Below are 16,964 nucleotides of genomic sequence, written 5' to 3'. Positions count from 1 at the left end.
CTAAATAATCAGCCTCCTTCTGAGTTGGACATAAGTCCCTCAGGACATCAATCACTTAACTACTGTCAGTCAGAGAAGCAACTGGGCTGGTACCAAGAAGAAAATTCAGACCTCTCCCAGTATCACTCTCAGTCCCTGTCCTGGATCACCTTCTGGCTATAGCAAAACTGACTTCTTCAAGTTGGTGGCAGTGACTGATGAATATCATTTTGAGTGTGACAGAGTAAAGCCCACAAAATGAGCAGGCTTAGATAGGTTGTGACAGATCACAGTTTTCATTAAAGTATCCTTCCTGCCAAACCTAGCCTGCTCCTGTTATTTTGGGGAGCATGGCTACCCTTCCAAATCATTTAGTTTCGCAGCACCTGTGTCATCATTCGACTCCTTCATCCAGCATATGCAATCTGTTGTCAAATCTTGTCATCTCTCCCATCTGAACCCCTTCTCTCTAAAGTCACCAACACAGCCTTGGTCCTCTCACTTGGACAACTGCAATAATCTCCTAATTGGTCTCCTTACCTCCAGTCTCAACCCACTCCAATCTATTCTTCACACAACTGCCGAAGTGATTTTCCTAAGTCCAATTTGATCAGGTCACTGTCTTGCTCGATAAATTCTAGGATCAAATATTATTTTACCTTTACTTCATGCTTATTAAATATCCATTTTTGCATAGTTTTATAATGCTATGTAATTATTAGTGCAGTATTATGTATATGCAATTTGTATATGTATTATATATACAATCTAGATGCATATAATTTACAAATAAGTAAGCATACACATATTGGGGGTACTTATAAATACTTTACTGATGGGGTTCATCTTCAACAGTGTTTGAGGCTCACTGATTTAGATGTTCTCTGGCTAATCAGATCAGTCCTTGAATCCTGGCTCTTACACTTATGTGGGAAGCTAACCTTGTCTGGATTTCAGTTTTCTTACATTTAAAATGGTGATGACTATACTTGCATTTACCTCTCTTAGAGATGCTTTGACAAAAGGGTTTGCAAGCCTTAAAGTGTGAGTTATTATTATTATTACTACAGAGTATTGTTTGAAGTAGAGGCTGGGGAGGAGAGGCAGGGAAGAGATACCATGACTAAATTAGACACAATTCCTCCCTTTAAGGACCTTAACATTTAACACATCTATATTGTCATAATAGGGACTATTGTGCCTGACCTGTTGTAGAGTCTTTTGAGCTCATATTGATTCAGTCAGCCACAGTTGGACACCCTGGACCTTAACTCCAACGTAGTAATATCATCTTGGTCCTCTTAGTGAATGAAGGACAACCATCAACCAATCAACCATTGTCACAATAGCTAGATGATAAACACTTTCAAAGCAAGAATTTGTGTGTGTTTTTCTGTATTTCTTGTAACACCCAATAAAACTTGATAATAAGTATTTAATGTGTGATCACTGAATGTTGAATGAAGGCATTTTTAATACCTTTAGCCATTTAGGTCCAATGATATTTCCCTCCCCTTACCTTTATTTACCAAGGCCTCTTTTTTCCTCCCCAAAGTTTTGTTCTGAAATTAGAAGGGTCTGGTTTAAAAGATAATTTCAGACAGTTACTAGTTATGTGGTTCTGGGTAAGTCACTAAGCCTAGTTTGCCTCAGACTTCTCATTTGTAAAATGAGCTGGAGATGGAATTAGGAACCCACTCTAGTATCTTTGCCAAGAAAACCCCAAATGGGGTCAGGAAGAGTCAAATATGACTGAAAAAAAAATGACTGAACAAAAACAACAAAAACTTTTTTCAGATAACAACACCCTGGGCCCCATAAAGTCAAAATTCAAGTTATACATGTTGCTGTATGCCAGATCATATTGGGAATCATAGGATCTGTGTTGGAATTCCAACTCTGCCATTGACTTAACCTATATGCTGCCAGGCTGGGTAGGTGTGCTCTGGAGTTATGCAACTGGTGGGCTGAGAATGGCACCTCTGGTACAGAACAAAAATCAGAGTTCAAATTCTGCCTCAGACACTGAAGGTTTTGTGACCATGGGCAAGTCACTGAAACCATCTTGAGCTTCAGTTTCCTTAGATATAAAATGGAGGTAATAAGTGTCAGCCTCACAAGATTGGTATCAGTAACAAATGAGATAAGACAGCAATCAACATTTATTAAACTCCTACTGTGTGTGAGGAATCATGCTAAGCTCTAGGGATACAAAAAGAAGGAAAAGACAGTTCCTACCTTCAAGGAGTTTACAATTTAATGGTGGAGACAACATGCCAACAAATATATAAATATATACATGCAGCAGAATTAAGAGAGGTTAGGAAAGACTTCCTGTATAAGTTGGGATTTTAGTTGGGGCTTAAAGGAAACTAGGGATGCTAACAGTTAGAGTAGGTGAGGAAGAGTGTTCTGAGCATGGGGGACAGCCAGAGAAAATTCCTGAAGCCAAGAGATGGAGTTGGTAGTTCATGAGATAACCAGTAGGCAAGTGTCATTTAGGTGTTGGCTAATATGACTGATAATGAAATGGAATTGTGATGGAAGCTACCCAGGCGTCCAAGACAGTTTCTGTGCCATGAAATCAGCAGTCTGTGTTACACTAACTTGTTACAACATACTACATTCTTTAATAATCAGCTGATTTCCAAATGTGAGAACAGAGAATCAGAACATAGGGAGAGGAGGTGGATTGGGAAAGGAAGGGTGTCACTCAATAGCCGCAGGGTGAGATTAGCACTTCCTCTGTGATTTCAGACTGCTCCAACCTGAACATTTTTGGCTAAAGTCAGAGCAGCATTTGAGTGTAATCTCAGGAGCTGGTCTCATTGGCTACTCAACTTCCTTGACCTCCTTTTATACAAAAGGCCCCATTGTTTTATTATTTGGAGGGAGGAAAGAGGTTCTGTCCTTGTTGTGAGTGGTCCCTGGACTACATCTTCTACTCTTTCTATCAGAGAAGGGATCTCTCTCTCTCTCTCTCTCTCTCTCTCTCTCTCTCTCTCTCTCTCTCTCTCTCTCTCTCTCTCTCTCTCTCTCCTCTCCCCTCCCCCCTCCCCCCCACAATGTTATGGACTTTATCAACACTTTAACCTTAATTTAAAGGAAGTTTGAGATGGGCCCTCACATAACCTCTTTGTAGACTCTGTCCTGACAGGTTTGAGGTTTTATAAAAACCACAGGATAGTTCTATTCCAGGGCTTCTATTACATTTTTGCAAACTGGAAAGTTTCTGTTTATTCCTGTGGTCTGGTATTTGTCTAAGGAGGCTTCACAGCTTGTCAAATGTCACCTGTATGTGCAGGCTGCCTGGTTAAAGGCCAGTACTCAGACAAAATTACCTAGTAAAGTTCATGCCCAGGGGAGAGTTTGTTAAAGTGGATAGTTCCTTTTTAAAAATAGATTTTATTTATAACTTTTGTTTTTACTTTGACTAGTCCACCCCCCCCGTCCTATCCCCTCTTTTCTGTGAGATAAGTCCTACAAACAACGATTCTTCAAAAGGAAAAACAAAGGAAAAAATTTCAGTAGTGAAGAATTGCAGTTTTCAATAAATTGTTCAGTACATAAAAAAAAAAAATCTCAAGAGCAATATTCCACATCCTTGGATTCCCATCTCTGCAAAGGAGCAAGGGAAGTACTTCCTCATAGTTCTTGTTTGGGACCACTCTTGGTTATAATAATTTTGCAACAAAAATTTTCAATTGTTTTGTGGTGATTGGGTGTTGTTTTCATTTATTTGTATTGTTGCAGTCACTGTGCATCTCATTTTCTTGGCTCTGTTTATCTCACTTTGCATCAGTTCATATAAATTAAAGAGGATACTTTTAAAGCCATTCATATTTCTTTTACATTGTTTCTTGTCTTTTTTTTAAGGTTACAAAATACTATCTCAGGTCTAAGTGAAGAAAAAGCAAAAACCAGACATAATAAACTTCCAGGTGGGGTCCAATCCCTGAACAATATTTTAAGCTTTCCAAATGGGCTCCTATTAGATGAAATTTCTTCCAGAACTACCTCGCTACATTGCAATTTTCTGCAAAGTGAGAGTCCCTATACCTACTCCTTTGTGCTTGCTTAAATACAGTGAGACAGTCAGGGAGAGTCTAGAGAGTTCTGAGAAGCATCTGATTACTCTGAATATATAAATTCACTGTTTCAGCAAGTTGGATTTTTTCACATTGTCTTTTCAAATTGTATTTATTTAAGGCAATGGAGTTAAGTGAATTGCCCAAGGTCACACAGCTAGGCAATTATTAAGTGTCCGAGTTCGAATTTGAACTCAGGTCCTCCTGACTTCAGGGCCGGTGCTCTATCCACTTTGCCCACCTAGCTGCCCCTTTACATTATCTCTTATCTCATTAACAAGTTACACATGATCAGATTGCTGAAGGGAAAACTCAGCAGGCTCAGAGTATTTAAATCCTCTTTATAATGATAATTCACATTAATAAAGTGCTTGAAGATATGCTCCTATGCTTTCTTCAAAATAATCATTTGAGGTAAATAGTGCCAATGTAATAATCCCCACTTTACAGGCTTGTGGTTATGTCATTTGTCTATAGTTGCAAAACTATTAAGTGTGAGAGGCAAGATTCCAATCCAGATTTTCTAAACTGAGTGCAGTGTTCTTTCCAAAAAGATTACACTATGACACTATGCTACTTATGAAAATATCTTTAACAGTTATAAGTAGGGAAAGTAAGTTGGAGCAGTCCTTTTGCTCAATTGGCATTAAAATTCATGGGGCATCTAGGTAGGGCTGAGTCTGGAGTCAGTAAGATCTGAGTTCAAATCTGACAACAGATACTAGCAGTGTGATCTCTGGGCAAGGTACTTATCTCTGTTTACCTCAGTTTCCTTAGTTGTAAAATGAGCTGGAGAACAAAACAGCAAACCACTCCAATATCTTTGAAAAGAAAATCCCAAATGGGTTCCCCCCAGAGACAAAGAAAAAAAAGGGCAAACCACAAAGAGTCAGACATGACCAAAACGACTTGACAGCAACAAAAAGTTCAAGTTAGAGCTAAAAGGACCTTAGAGATCATTATTGTGTAGGTGACAGATGAAAGTATGCCCTAGATAAATTCAGATGTTTTAGAGAATTTTTTTTTTTGTAATAGACTTTGTCATTGAGGAAATTCCTCCTGTCAATACAAATTGGCATCTTCTTCGCAATTTAAGATCTTAAAGAAAGGAGAGCTTAAATGATTTGCCCAGGGTAATGTGGTCAGTTAACAGTCATAGGCAGAACTTGAACCCTGGTTTTTCTGGCTCTGGCCATTATGATAGATTTTCTTTGATATAAATCTGGCTTAAAGGGGCAGCTAGATGGCACTGTGGATAGAGCACTGACCCTGGAGTCAGGAGGACCTAAGTTCAAATCCAACTTGGACCCTTAATAAATTACCTAGCTGTGGGATCTTGGGTAAATCATTTCAGAGGTTGGGTAGGTAGTTTTTCAAATCACTGAAAGGTCAATCAGGGCACAAATGGATGTTTGGCAGTTGTGACTCCTTGGGAGCCATTGTTAACTCTAGGCAAAACTGTTTATTTTTAGCACCCATATATTTCCGACGACAGACTCAGAATCCAGATCTTTAGAAGTAGGTAGAGAGACAATGAGAAGGGAGGTATGAGGACACTAAGGACAAACCAACTAATTGGCATTTTTGCCTAAGACCAGTCCCACCTCCATTCTTTGACTGGCATTAATTAACTCCCAAGATTTCTGAACTTGGATCAGGCTTATTTTGCATTTTAATAACTCCTTTGTACCTAACCATCAACTAGTCTGGCAGTTAGCTCTGCTATTTGTAGCCAGGATTTACAGGCCAAGTTTATAGGTTAAATCTCTGAATAAGCCAGTTCTGGAGAAACACAGAATTCCCCAATTTCAAGCATGAAAGGAACTGTGGAGGCCATCCAGTCCAACCTAAACCTGAACAAGAATCCCTTCTATCATAAACCAGATGATTCAGGCTTTGTTTCAAGATACCTAGTGGCAGGGAGCCCACTGCCGCCTGAAGAACCGAACCCACTTCTGGATCACTCATCCAGACCCTTCTGGCCATCAAGTAGAGGTTAAGTGAGCCACCAAGTAAGCCAGCACTTTTAGAGCATTTCATTTTCTATTGTGTTTTGAATCCATTAAGGGATCAATAATATTAATAATGATGATTTAGTAGACTGTCTTCATTGAATTAAATCATGGCCTAGTGGTTTGAAGGAATCAATGTTTTTAAAACTGAATATACCTAGACAGGAATTCAGTTCTCCACAGAACACAGATTTTCGTTGTCTCTCTGCTTCTATCTTTCTGTCTCTCTCTCTCTCCCTCTCTCTCTGTCTCTGTCTGTCTCTCTCTTTCTTCATCTCTCCTTCTGCCTTTTCTTTTCAACAAGGATCTGATTATTCACTCAATCTGTGTTTGGTTGACTGAGGGTTAGTTGGGCTTGCTTTTCAGTGGCTGTTGTGGTCTCTCCCACTTCTCATTTCAGATTTGACTAAAGCCCTTAACTTGTTGATGTGCTTCTTCAGAAAGGGCAAAATTAGCTAAGGAGAAGTCTGTCTCATTCTGTTCCCTAGAACATTCTTGTTTAGCTTCCAGGGAAGAGGTGGCAGTACAGAGACAGAAAGACTCTCATTTGTCTGACTGAGTTGAGGACTGACTTTGCTAGTTGCCTGTACCTAGAATGCTCTCCCTCCTCATCTCTGCCTCCTGGCTTCCCTGACTTCCTTCAAGTCCCACCTAACATCCCAATTTCTACACAAAGATTTCTTCCTTAATTATTTCCTATTTATCCTTTATGTATCATCTTTGTACATAGTTATTTGCTTGTTGTCCTTCCTGCCTCCTCTGTTTTCCTGACTTTTTTATAGGTCAATTAAAACCTAATATGGTTTTTACATATTCCACTAATATAAACTAGTCAAAATCTCAAAGAGATACAGCCTCACATCTTTTCTTGAGATTTATTCTCTATGACAAATGAGTCCTTAAGAATATAAACCATGGGGCCGCTAGATGGTGCAGTGAATAGAGCACCAGCCTTGGAGTCAGGAGTACCTGGGTTCAAATCCGTCTCAGACACTTAATAATTACCTAGCCGCGTGGCCTTAGGCAAGCCCCTTAACCCCATTTGCCTTGAAAAATCTAAAAAAAAAAAACAACAATATAAGCCATGTTGTTCAACTCTGGATTTTGTGAATTTTTTTTTTAAAATCTGGATAATTTTACAGTTTACCTTATAAATAAAAGCTCCCAAAGACTCATTGGATTTTTTTAGAGAAAAAAAGCACTCTGGGTATAAAAGTGACTTTTACAATCTCTTTGTCTTTTTCTTTTTATTTTTTGCAAGATAATGGGTTAAGGGGCTTGCCCAAAGCCACACGGCTAGGTAATTATTAAGTGTCTGAGACGGATTTGAACTCAGGTACTCCTGACTCCAGGGCTGGTGCTCTATCCACTGCAACACCTAGCTGCCCAATCGCTTTGTCTTTAAAGAAAAGAGGAAATACCTGGCGTTTTTTTTCTAGAAGAGTAGCCTCCCAAGTCCATATGTCAAACAATATTGCAAATCGATCCACATTTGCATGAGCCCATGCTGGGAGGCTGCTGTCCCTGGATTCACTGCCCCTTTTGTATCCTAGGAGAAAAATGAAGATTGGTGGGAATGAGTAGGACAGTACTGAGTTGTGATGATTACAGATGAACAGCCATCTGTTTTCAGTTCTGTCTTGGTGACAAAGGGTCTATACTATATCAAGAGATATTTCTTATAAGTTCCTAGGATGATAGATTTAGAGTAAATCTATCTTAGAGTAAAAATCTTAGAGATCATTTCATCCAACAATTGCATTTTGTAGATATAAAAACTAAATGCCAGAGAAGTAACTGGCTTTCCCATAGTCATATTGTAAGTAGTCAGACAGGATTTGAACCCAGATTCTTGATTATTCTTTACATGTTGAACCCATCACCAGGGATTCCATAAATATAGCTATGACCTTTCACAGAGGAAAAAGCAATTGACAAGTAGGAATCACTCTGATTAAATGGAATTATTGTTCAGAAGTGATGGCTGTTGTTTTTTAATTTTATGTTTTGCTTTCAGCAAAATGATCTTTATCTTGGAGGTTCCTGGTAAATATCTGTTGTAAGTTTATTGAAATCAAGTTCTTGAGAAGCTGATATCCTTTTTAAAAAAATTTGAATAGTAGAAGTATGTGAAAGCCCAATAATTCTAAGCATTCCTCGTCAGGGCAGGTGGCAAGGCCCAGGTATCACTAGAAAGAGGTCAGATGATACAGTTGAGTATCTAAAGTTTGCTGGTGTTTATAGAGGCAGGACAAATGGCAAGACCTAGAGGACCTCAGGATGTAATGGAAGGAATTTTTCATCTCAGAAGGAATAGAATTTTTAATTCACATCTCATCCAAACAATGTGAGCAGTCAAGTAGCCAAGAGGTTTCTGGGTAACCCATACCAAGAAGAGAACAAAGGGAAAAGCTATACCTGCCTCCTAACTATCCTAAATAAGTTTTGAGTAGTCTGGTACCAAAGAAGGAAGTAAGAAGGTTTGGTCATAAATGGGTCACATAGGTGATTTGAAGACAAATCAGATTTAACCATTGTCCTGGTTGTTATTTCTAAGATTTTTTTTTTTTTTAGGTTTTTGCAAGGCAAATTGGATTAAGTGGCTTGCCCAAGACCACACGGCTAGGTAATTATTAAGTGTCTGAGACCGGATTTGAACCCAGGTACTCCTGACTCCAGGCCCCTGTGCTTTATCCACTATGCCACCTAGCCGCCCAAGATATTTCTTAATTAGCAAAAATGACATTAATCAATTTGGTCAAAAATGAAAACATGTCTGAGTGAGATGAGCAGAACTAGAAGAACTTTGTACAGTATTAACAGCAACATATGGGTTGATGATCAATCTTAATGGACTTGATCATTTCACCAGTGCAACAATCAGGGACAATTTGGGGGTGTCTGTGATGGAGAATACCATCTATATCCAGAAAAGGAATTGTGGAGTTTGACCAAAGACTATTGCCTCTAATTTAAAAAAAAAACCAAAAACATTATCTTATTGCTATCTCTTATGCTTTATTTTTTCCTTAAGGATATGATTTCTCTCTCAAAACATTCAATTTGGATAAATGTATGGCATGGAAACAATGTAAAGACTATCAGACTGCCTTCTGTGGGGGTGGGGGAGAGGGAAGCAAGATTAGGGGGAAAATTGTAAAATTCAAAAATAAATAAATTTAAAAACAACCAACCAACCAACCAACCAAATAAATAAATGAATGAATGAATAAACAAACAAACAAATAAATAAATGAAAACCTCTTCTTTAGCTGGCATCATTCCTAGTCCTGGTAAAAGGAAATTTTCTGTTAAAGGAAAGACCTCTAAGCAAACAAGATCAGTAGAGACCCAGAGTAAATCAGGGAAGATTGTGTGGATCAGTGAACACTAATTACACCTGAGTGTAGGAAAATCCTTAACTAGGAACTTTAATGCTTCTGACACACTCTGACTGTGACCCTGAGCAAGTCATTTCAATTACTCATGTAACTGTCTCAATATAATTTGCAGCATGGCCACCTGAGATCTGTAATTTAACTGGCATAGGAAACACCCTTTACCAATGGAGATCATCACCTGTTCTGTAATAGATACTCTTTAAGAAATGACTAAAGCATCAAAAGATTAGGAAACTTGCTCAGAGTCACACAAACAAGACCTATCTGAAGTGAGACTTGAAGCTGGGCCTTCCTGATTCCAAGAGTCACTTTTTATACACTATGCTAGGCTTCCTCTTGAAGGCTATTAAAAATAATAGATTATTAGAGTTAAAAATTAGCTTACAAATCAACAGGTCTAATCCACTTATTTACCAAATATAGCCCCCCAAAATTTGTACAATTTGCCCAAGATCATACAGCTGCTCTTATAATGAACCCATGTCATCATGAAAATGTTCTATTAATGATAACATGAGAGTCAGTATGGAGGAACAGTATTATAAACAAACAAATAGAGAGATAGTTCAAGTTCCATCTCCAACGTGGTGACTGTATAACCTTGAACAAGTCATCTAACCTCTTAGCAACCCAAATAACTCTCTAAGATTAGAAGGTGAAGAGAAAAAAGCTCATCTATATAGGTAGGTAACCTATACTCACTGGAAATTCCTTAAACCAATCAAATCACAATTCAGTGCAGCCCCCTCCTCCCAAAAGAAGAAGATAACACTTGCCAACCCCCCCCAACAAATAACTGAAACTATATAATCTGAAACATCCCTTCGATTTTGAAATTTAAAATTTAGATTTCAAAGATTACTTCCAAAGATAGGTCAAAATTTTGTTTCATTCTAAATAAAATGCTCTGTGGGCTTTGAAGGACTGTGTCAGTCAAGTTAATAAGTAAATATTTATTGTTGTACACTACCAGGTGAAGGGGCAGACTGCCTTATCTCCCAACCAGCCACCAGGTATCTATGAATGTATGGTCCCTCTGTTTCTTAGCCTCTTAGGTGTTTATTCTTTTACTCATAGATGAATTAGGTGTTTGAGATAGGATTACTCAGGTGAACAATGGATCAGAGACCATCAAAGCAATCCAAGGTCCTATCAAAAGTCAAAGCCTATGGAGAAGCCAGTGTACCATTGAGAAGTGATCTGCTTACACCAGCCCAGAAATGAATCAATCCAAATGAGATGGCTAAACAAAGTAGCAACCCATTTATTAATTATGCCTTACCTAGGAGCAAATACAGAGGAAATTCCTCAGGGGGGGGGGAAAACTAAAAAACTTTTGGAGCTAGGAAGAATCTTTGGGTCCCATGTGTTCTTTTTTTTTTTTAAATTTTTGCAAGGCAAATGGGGTTCAGTGGCTTGCCCAAGGCCACCCAGCTAGGTAATTATTAAGTGTCTGAGACAGGATTTGAATCCAGGTGCTCCTGACTCCAAGGCCAGTGCTTTATCCACTATGCCACCTAGCTGCCCCCTGTCCCATGTGTTCTTACAGTTTTGTTTCATTACTTCACTTTTAAGCCCATTCCCCTCTACAGACTGAATTTGTGCAGATTGGAGAGTATGTTCTCATTTTGAGGGAATGTTTTAATAACTTTTGTCCTTGTCCTTTTCACTAAACTTGTTGTTTAGTTGTTTCAGTCATGACTGACTGAACTTATTTGGGGTTTTCTTGGCAAAGATACTGGAATGATTTGTTATTTCCTTCTCCAGTTCATTTTACAGATGAGGAAACTGAGGCAAACAAGGTTAAATGACTTGCTCAGGGCCACTCAGTATCTGAGATCAGATTTGAACTCAGGAGGATGAGTCAGGCCCATTGTACTATCTTTGGTACCACCTAGCTACCCTATTTTCAGTAAATATTCTTTCGTAAAAGTTAATTGATGCTATTTGATTAATATTGGAGAAGGATGGATTGGTTAATTGATATTGGGGAAACTTACCAAATAGAGGTTTATGAGCTATGGGTATTAACCACAAATCCCTAGAACCATGAAAGAAGTAGTCATTGACTTCAGGATCCTACTTGTCTGTACAGATGAAGTATGAGTAGGAGCTAGGAGAGTGAATCCAAAAGGGGAGCTACATATAGATTTGGGGATCATCTGCATGGAGTCTGCCCTACTTTCTCATATAGCAACTTCTGCATTCAGAGAATGATCCAAAAATATTTTTGACTAATTGACAGATTTATTCTAGTCTCACAGTCTCTTCCCTTCTATCTTTATACTCTTTCTCTTAATAATTTCATCACTTCCTATGAGATCAATTATGATCTCTATGCAGATGGATTCCCACATTTATATATCAACTATTATATCAATTATTATATCAACTATAGGAGTTGATGAGAAAACAAATGAGAATGCAGAGGGTGAAACAAAGAGGTCCTAGGACAGAATCCAAGGAGACTCCCACAGTTAGTGGGCATGACATAGATTAACAACAGCAAAGAAGACTAAGAAAGAGTAGTTATGTAGACAGGATTAGAGCAAAAGAGAGAAGTGATATAAAAATCCAGAGAGAAAGTGTATGCACCTGGAGATGACTAATCATGTCACTTGCTGGAGAGATGTCAAAAAAAGATCAGAACTGTCCAGGAGAATTTCTTGGGGCAGCATTTTATAACAAGAAGAACCCTATTTCGCCTTAGATTCCTCATTCCTAAAATGGATGAGGCTAGATGATTTTATTTAAAATTCTAGCTTTGGGAACAGCTAGGTGGAGTAGTGGATAGAGCACCTGTCCTAGAGTCAGGAGGACCTGAGTACAAATCCATCTTTAGACACTTAATAATGACCTAGTTGTGTGACCTTAGGCAAATCACTTAACCCATTACATTAAATAAATAAAATTTTTTTAAAAGTTTATTTAAAAATTCTAGCTTCCTAGATTAAAATTCTCTAAGTAAACCTTCATTAAAACTCAGTACTTATCAGACCTTAGAATCTGCTTACTTAGCTGGTACCTACTTTTCCTTTAGTTGCTTCAATATATAACATTGTCTAGAAACAGTAAGTTCTTTCCAGCAATGAATAGGAATGCTATTGTGTAAGAGACTGTTTCCCCTTCTAAACACAACATTTTTTTTCTTATCCAAATAGGTTTACCTTCTGGGGATCCCTGAGCCCACTTCCTCTTCAACCCCATGCCTTTGGACCCATTTGGATAGAGGTTAGCTCTCTTCCTCCCACCTACTTCCCCTTTTTTCTTCCCCCTTCCCCACCCAGTCTGCCCTACTTTCTAATTTAGCAACTTCCGCAGAGATTGATCCAAAAATATTTTTGACTAATTAATTGACAGACTCATTCTAGCCTCATAGTCTCTTCCCGTCTCTCTTTGTACTCTTTCTCCTAATAATTTCATCAATTCCTGAGTTCAATTATGATCTCTATGCAGATGACTTCCACATTTATATATCTAGCCTTTGTTTCTCTTCATTAGCAAGAGAATATTGGACATCTCCATCTATACCCCAGGAGGCATCTCAAACATAACATATTCAACTATTGCTATGGTCTCCCTGCTTTGAGCTGCCCCTCTCTCCAGTTCATGCTCCCAAAGCAGCCAAATGAATATTCTTATATTCATACAGATCTATGTCACTGCTCAAAAATCTTCCTTATTACTTCTAAGTTAAAATGCAAACTCTTCTGACTAAAGTTTAGCCTTTTGCAAGATATCCTTCACCTACCTTTCTAGACTTACATACTTCCTAGACTTATTCCTCTTCATGCCTTACACATGTATTTTGGGTTGGAATATGATTTCATTAGTATAGGAGGTCTCAATGTAGGAACCCACATTTCCAATATAGATTGGCATCTTCTCTACAACTTATATTCTAAAAGCATTGCTTAGGGTACATAGTAGATGCTTAATAAGTACTTGTTGAGTTCGACTGGATTGGGTTGGAGTTGAGTCAGTCTTCTATACATATTCTCATTATTAGAAAAATCAAAATCAAAATAAACTGGAAACTGTATTCTCTCTCTCTCTCTTTCTCCCCATCCCCCTCTTCCCTCCTCTCCTCCCCTCCCCTCCTTTCCTCTCCCCTCTCCTCTCCTATCTTTACACAAATATGTATCTATATATCTCTCTCTATATATATGTTTATTTTTACCCCTCCTCTCCTTTCTCCTCTACTATCCTTTCCTCTTCTCTCCTCTTTTTATCTCTTCTCTGTCTCAGATGAGGGCCTTACTATTTGATCTTTGTAGAGATAACACCAGAGAGGAGATGCAACATCCTTCCCTTTAGGAAAAATGGTGGGTGTTGGTTTTGAGCAGGCGTCTTACTTTTCTCTCTCTCAATGTAATGGCTCACTAGAAGTAGTAGCTGGCTCTCCAGTTCCTCCAGATCATGTAAGGCACAGTCATACATCACATAAGCTCCCTGTTGGTCCTGGACATGGATGTATCCATCTTCCACGGTGTAGAAGTCATCCTGATTCTCTACTTCTGAGAATTCCATGAATTGGGTGCTCTGGACCTGAGAGACAACCAATCCCTGAAGTCATTAGGAAAAGGACAGTCATATATTTCAAGCTATGACAGGGTGCCCCCCAGTGGACCTAATAGCAAGACCTTGCATTCCACTGATATATTAGGATATATTAACAGACACGGAAAGAAACATGTATAGAAAATGGGGAGATCTTAATATGAATGAGGGAGGTAATTGGATTTGGAGTCATAGGACTTGAATTGTAATCTCAGTTGTATCACTTTCTAGCTTGGGTGGCTTTGTACAAATCAATTTATCTCTCTGGATCTAATTTCCTAATCTAGAAATTGAGAAGGTTAGAATAGATGATTTATAGGTCCCTTCCAGTTCAAAATCTAAGATCTTGTGAATGTTTGGGAGTTACCCAAGAAAATTATTTTATTTTTGACTTTTATTGAAACTTCATCCTAAAATTCATTAGAATACTCTTCTGCTTCAGGAAGTATAGTACCTTAGAAATATTTGTATTTTTGTTTGAGCACTGAGGATGATTTTGACTGAAGACCATCATTTTGAAAGTATTATCATTCCTCTTTTTGTCAATTTCTTTTGATTCTTGGGAATAATGCTAGTGCCTTTGTTGATTATCTCTATATCTTGCTTGTTCATAATTGTTTGCCTGTGACTTTTCCCATTAAACTGTGAGTTCCTTGAGAGAAGGGTCTGATTTTTTGTTTTAGTTTTACTTTATTTTTGCCTTTTCTTTGCATCCCTGGCACTTAGCACAAACGCTTACTGACGTGAATTCCAGGTCTTCCTATTACATACAGTACTGCAGTTCTGGAGTGGAAAAGAAAATAAGTATGAATATATACTGACCAAGTCGTTGCTATTTGGTTGTTTCAGTCCTGTCTGACTCTTCATAATCCCATTTGTGGTTTTCTGTAATGATTTGCTATTTGCTCCTCTAACTCATTTTACAGATGAAAAAACTGAGACAAACAGGATAAAGTGACTTGTTTAGGGTCTCCCAACTAGTGTGTCTGAGGTCAGAATTCAATTCTAGAAGAGGAGTCTTCCTGACTAGGTCCAGCATTTTATCCACTGCATGAACTAGCTGTCCATATTGACCACAGGCTCTATCTGTAGTGGTTTATGGGTTTTGGATAGTTCAGTTTTAGTTAGTTTGGGTAACTATATTTTTTATATGCATTTTAGGTTCTTGAATTTTTTACTGTATTAGAAAGAATAATCATCCTCCTCTTCCTCTTCCTTCTTCTCTTTCTCCTTCTCTTTCTCTTTCCCCTTCTCCTTCTCCTCCATTCTGGAATCAGAGGGATTGGATTTAAGATAGCAGCTCACTTGTGTGACTGGTACAAACTAGACTCTTCATTTCTTTATTTGTCTTATGAAGCCATCAGAACAAGATTTAGACCTGGAGGAGACTTTAGTGATTATTTGGACAAAATTTAATGGATCTCTAAGGTCCCTTCTAACTCTAATTCCTAGCATCTTATGAAATTTATCTTTACATAATATATAACATTACATAATATATTACATGATGTACTGGACAAATTTTTTTTGTTCTCCATAAACATTTGGTCTCATTTTTACTAGAGTTTAGTGCCATGATTTAAAGAAAAAACAAATATTAATTTTCATCCAATGTCTTATAATCTACAGTTTCTCATGCAATAATTCTTACTATGTGGAAACCTTAGCTAAGTAAAGCAGTATATTATTTGGATGAGATCCCATTATAACATCTGAAATTTTGAGAAGTCATGTTTTTGGATGTGAATGGGCTTGCTGATTGATTTACGTAAGTAGAATTACATGGTATGAGACTGTGGAAACTTGTCTAGAAATCTTTTTAAAAACCTAACAAGATGGATTCTTTTCTGTCTGGTATGGTCATGTGGTCTTGCCAATGAGATGTAGATGAACTAGCCCATCTATTAAGTTTTCATCATAGGATGTAGAGCTGAAAGGAACTTTAGAGATTATCTAGTTCAACCCACTTATTTTACAGGTTAAGTGACTAAAAATCTTCAGGTGGTACACTGGAAGCAGTAAATGGACAGATTATTTAAAAAACATGAATGTTTTTTATATGAACAATGTGAACATTTGATATATTAGTAACTAGATAAGATATTTACCAGCCTAACCCTGGTAGAAGTACCTACACTAACCAAAATCAACACAGGAATTCTCATGATTGAGGCTATGATTCTATAACTTTACATAGAAATTGGAAAGGTAGTTACTCAATCAAGATTTTCTGTTTTGCTCCTATTTATAAACATTTCTTCTATAAATTTTACTCTAAAATTGATACATGTAGGAAGTTAGTCTCAGTATATAGAACTAGGGGTATAAAACACAAGGACTATACTAATGATAATAATAATAATAGCTAGCATTTATATAACACTAAAGTTTGAAAAGAGATTTATAAATATCTCATTTTATCCTCATAGCAACCCTGAGAGGGAAAGATTAGCATCATCATCATCATCATCATCATCATTATTATTACTGTTATTATAATAGCTAATATTTAATTTTAGCCCATTAAGGTTTGTAAAGATCTTTGCACACATTATTTCATTTGTAAATATAATGTACAAGTAAAGACATGGAAAGACAGCTAGGTAGCACAGTAGTTAGATCACTGAATCTGAATTCAAGGAAAACTGAGTTCAAATTCTGCTTCTGACACTTACTTAGTTGTCTGACCCTGGTTAAGTCATTTCATTTCTGCTTGCTTCATTTTCCTTATTTGTAAAATGGGAGTGAAAAATAGCACTGACCTCTCAGGACTGTTATGAGAATCAAGTGGGATAATATTGTAAAGAATTTTGTAACCCTTAAAGGGCTATATAAATGCTGTCTTTTAATTGTTGTTGTGCTGTTCGTGTTTTTATTCCACTGAAAATAAATATTAATTAAAACAATGCAAAAAGTCAATTTAA

General features: G+C 37.6%; 1 protein-coding gene across 2 annotated transcripts in view; it reads right to left on the bottom strand.

Annotated features, from left to right (window-relative positions):
- The window catches only part of LOC141487779 (uncharacterized), a 201,212-nt gene that overhangs the window by 127,351 nt on the left and 56,897 nt on the right, over nucleotides 1–16,964 (bottom strand). For both annotated transcript variants that reach the window (XM_074187305.1, XM_074187306.1), the window contains 2 exons: nucleotides 13,836–14,028; nucleotides 7,501–7,628 (listed from right to left, as the gene is read on the bottom strand). In XM_074187305.1, the coding sequence (XP_074043406.1) occupies nucleotides 7,501–7,628; nucleotides 13,836–14,028 (321 nt within the window). The remainder of the gene's footprint in view (nucleotides 1–7,500; nucleotides 7,629–13,835; nucleotides 14,029–16,964) is intronic.

This window comes from Macrotis lagotis, chromosome 5 (assembly GCF_037893015.1).
Source record: "Macrotis lagotis isolate mMagLag1 chromosome 5, bilby.v1.9.chrom.fasta, whole genome shotgun sequence".
In the NCBI taxonomy this organism is placed as follows: Eukaryota; Metazoa; Chordata; class Mammalia; order Peramelemorphia; family Peramelidae; genus Macrotis; species Macrotis lagotis.
The sequence above is the reverse complement of the archived record's forward strand: the minus strand, read 5'-3'. Positions and strand labels throughout refer to the sequence as shown.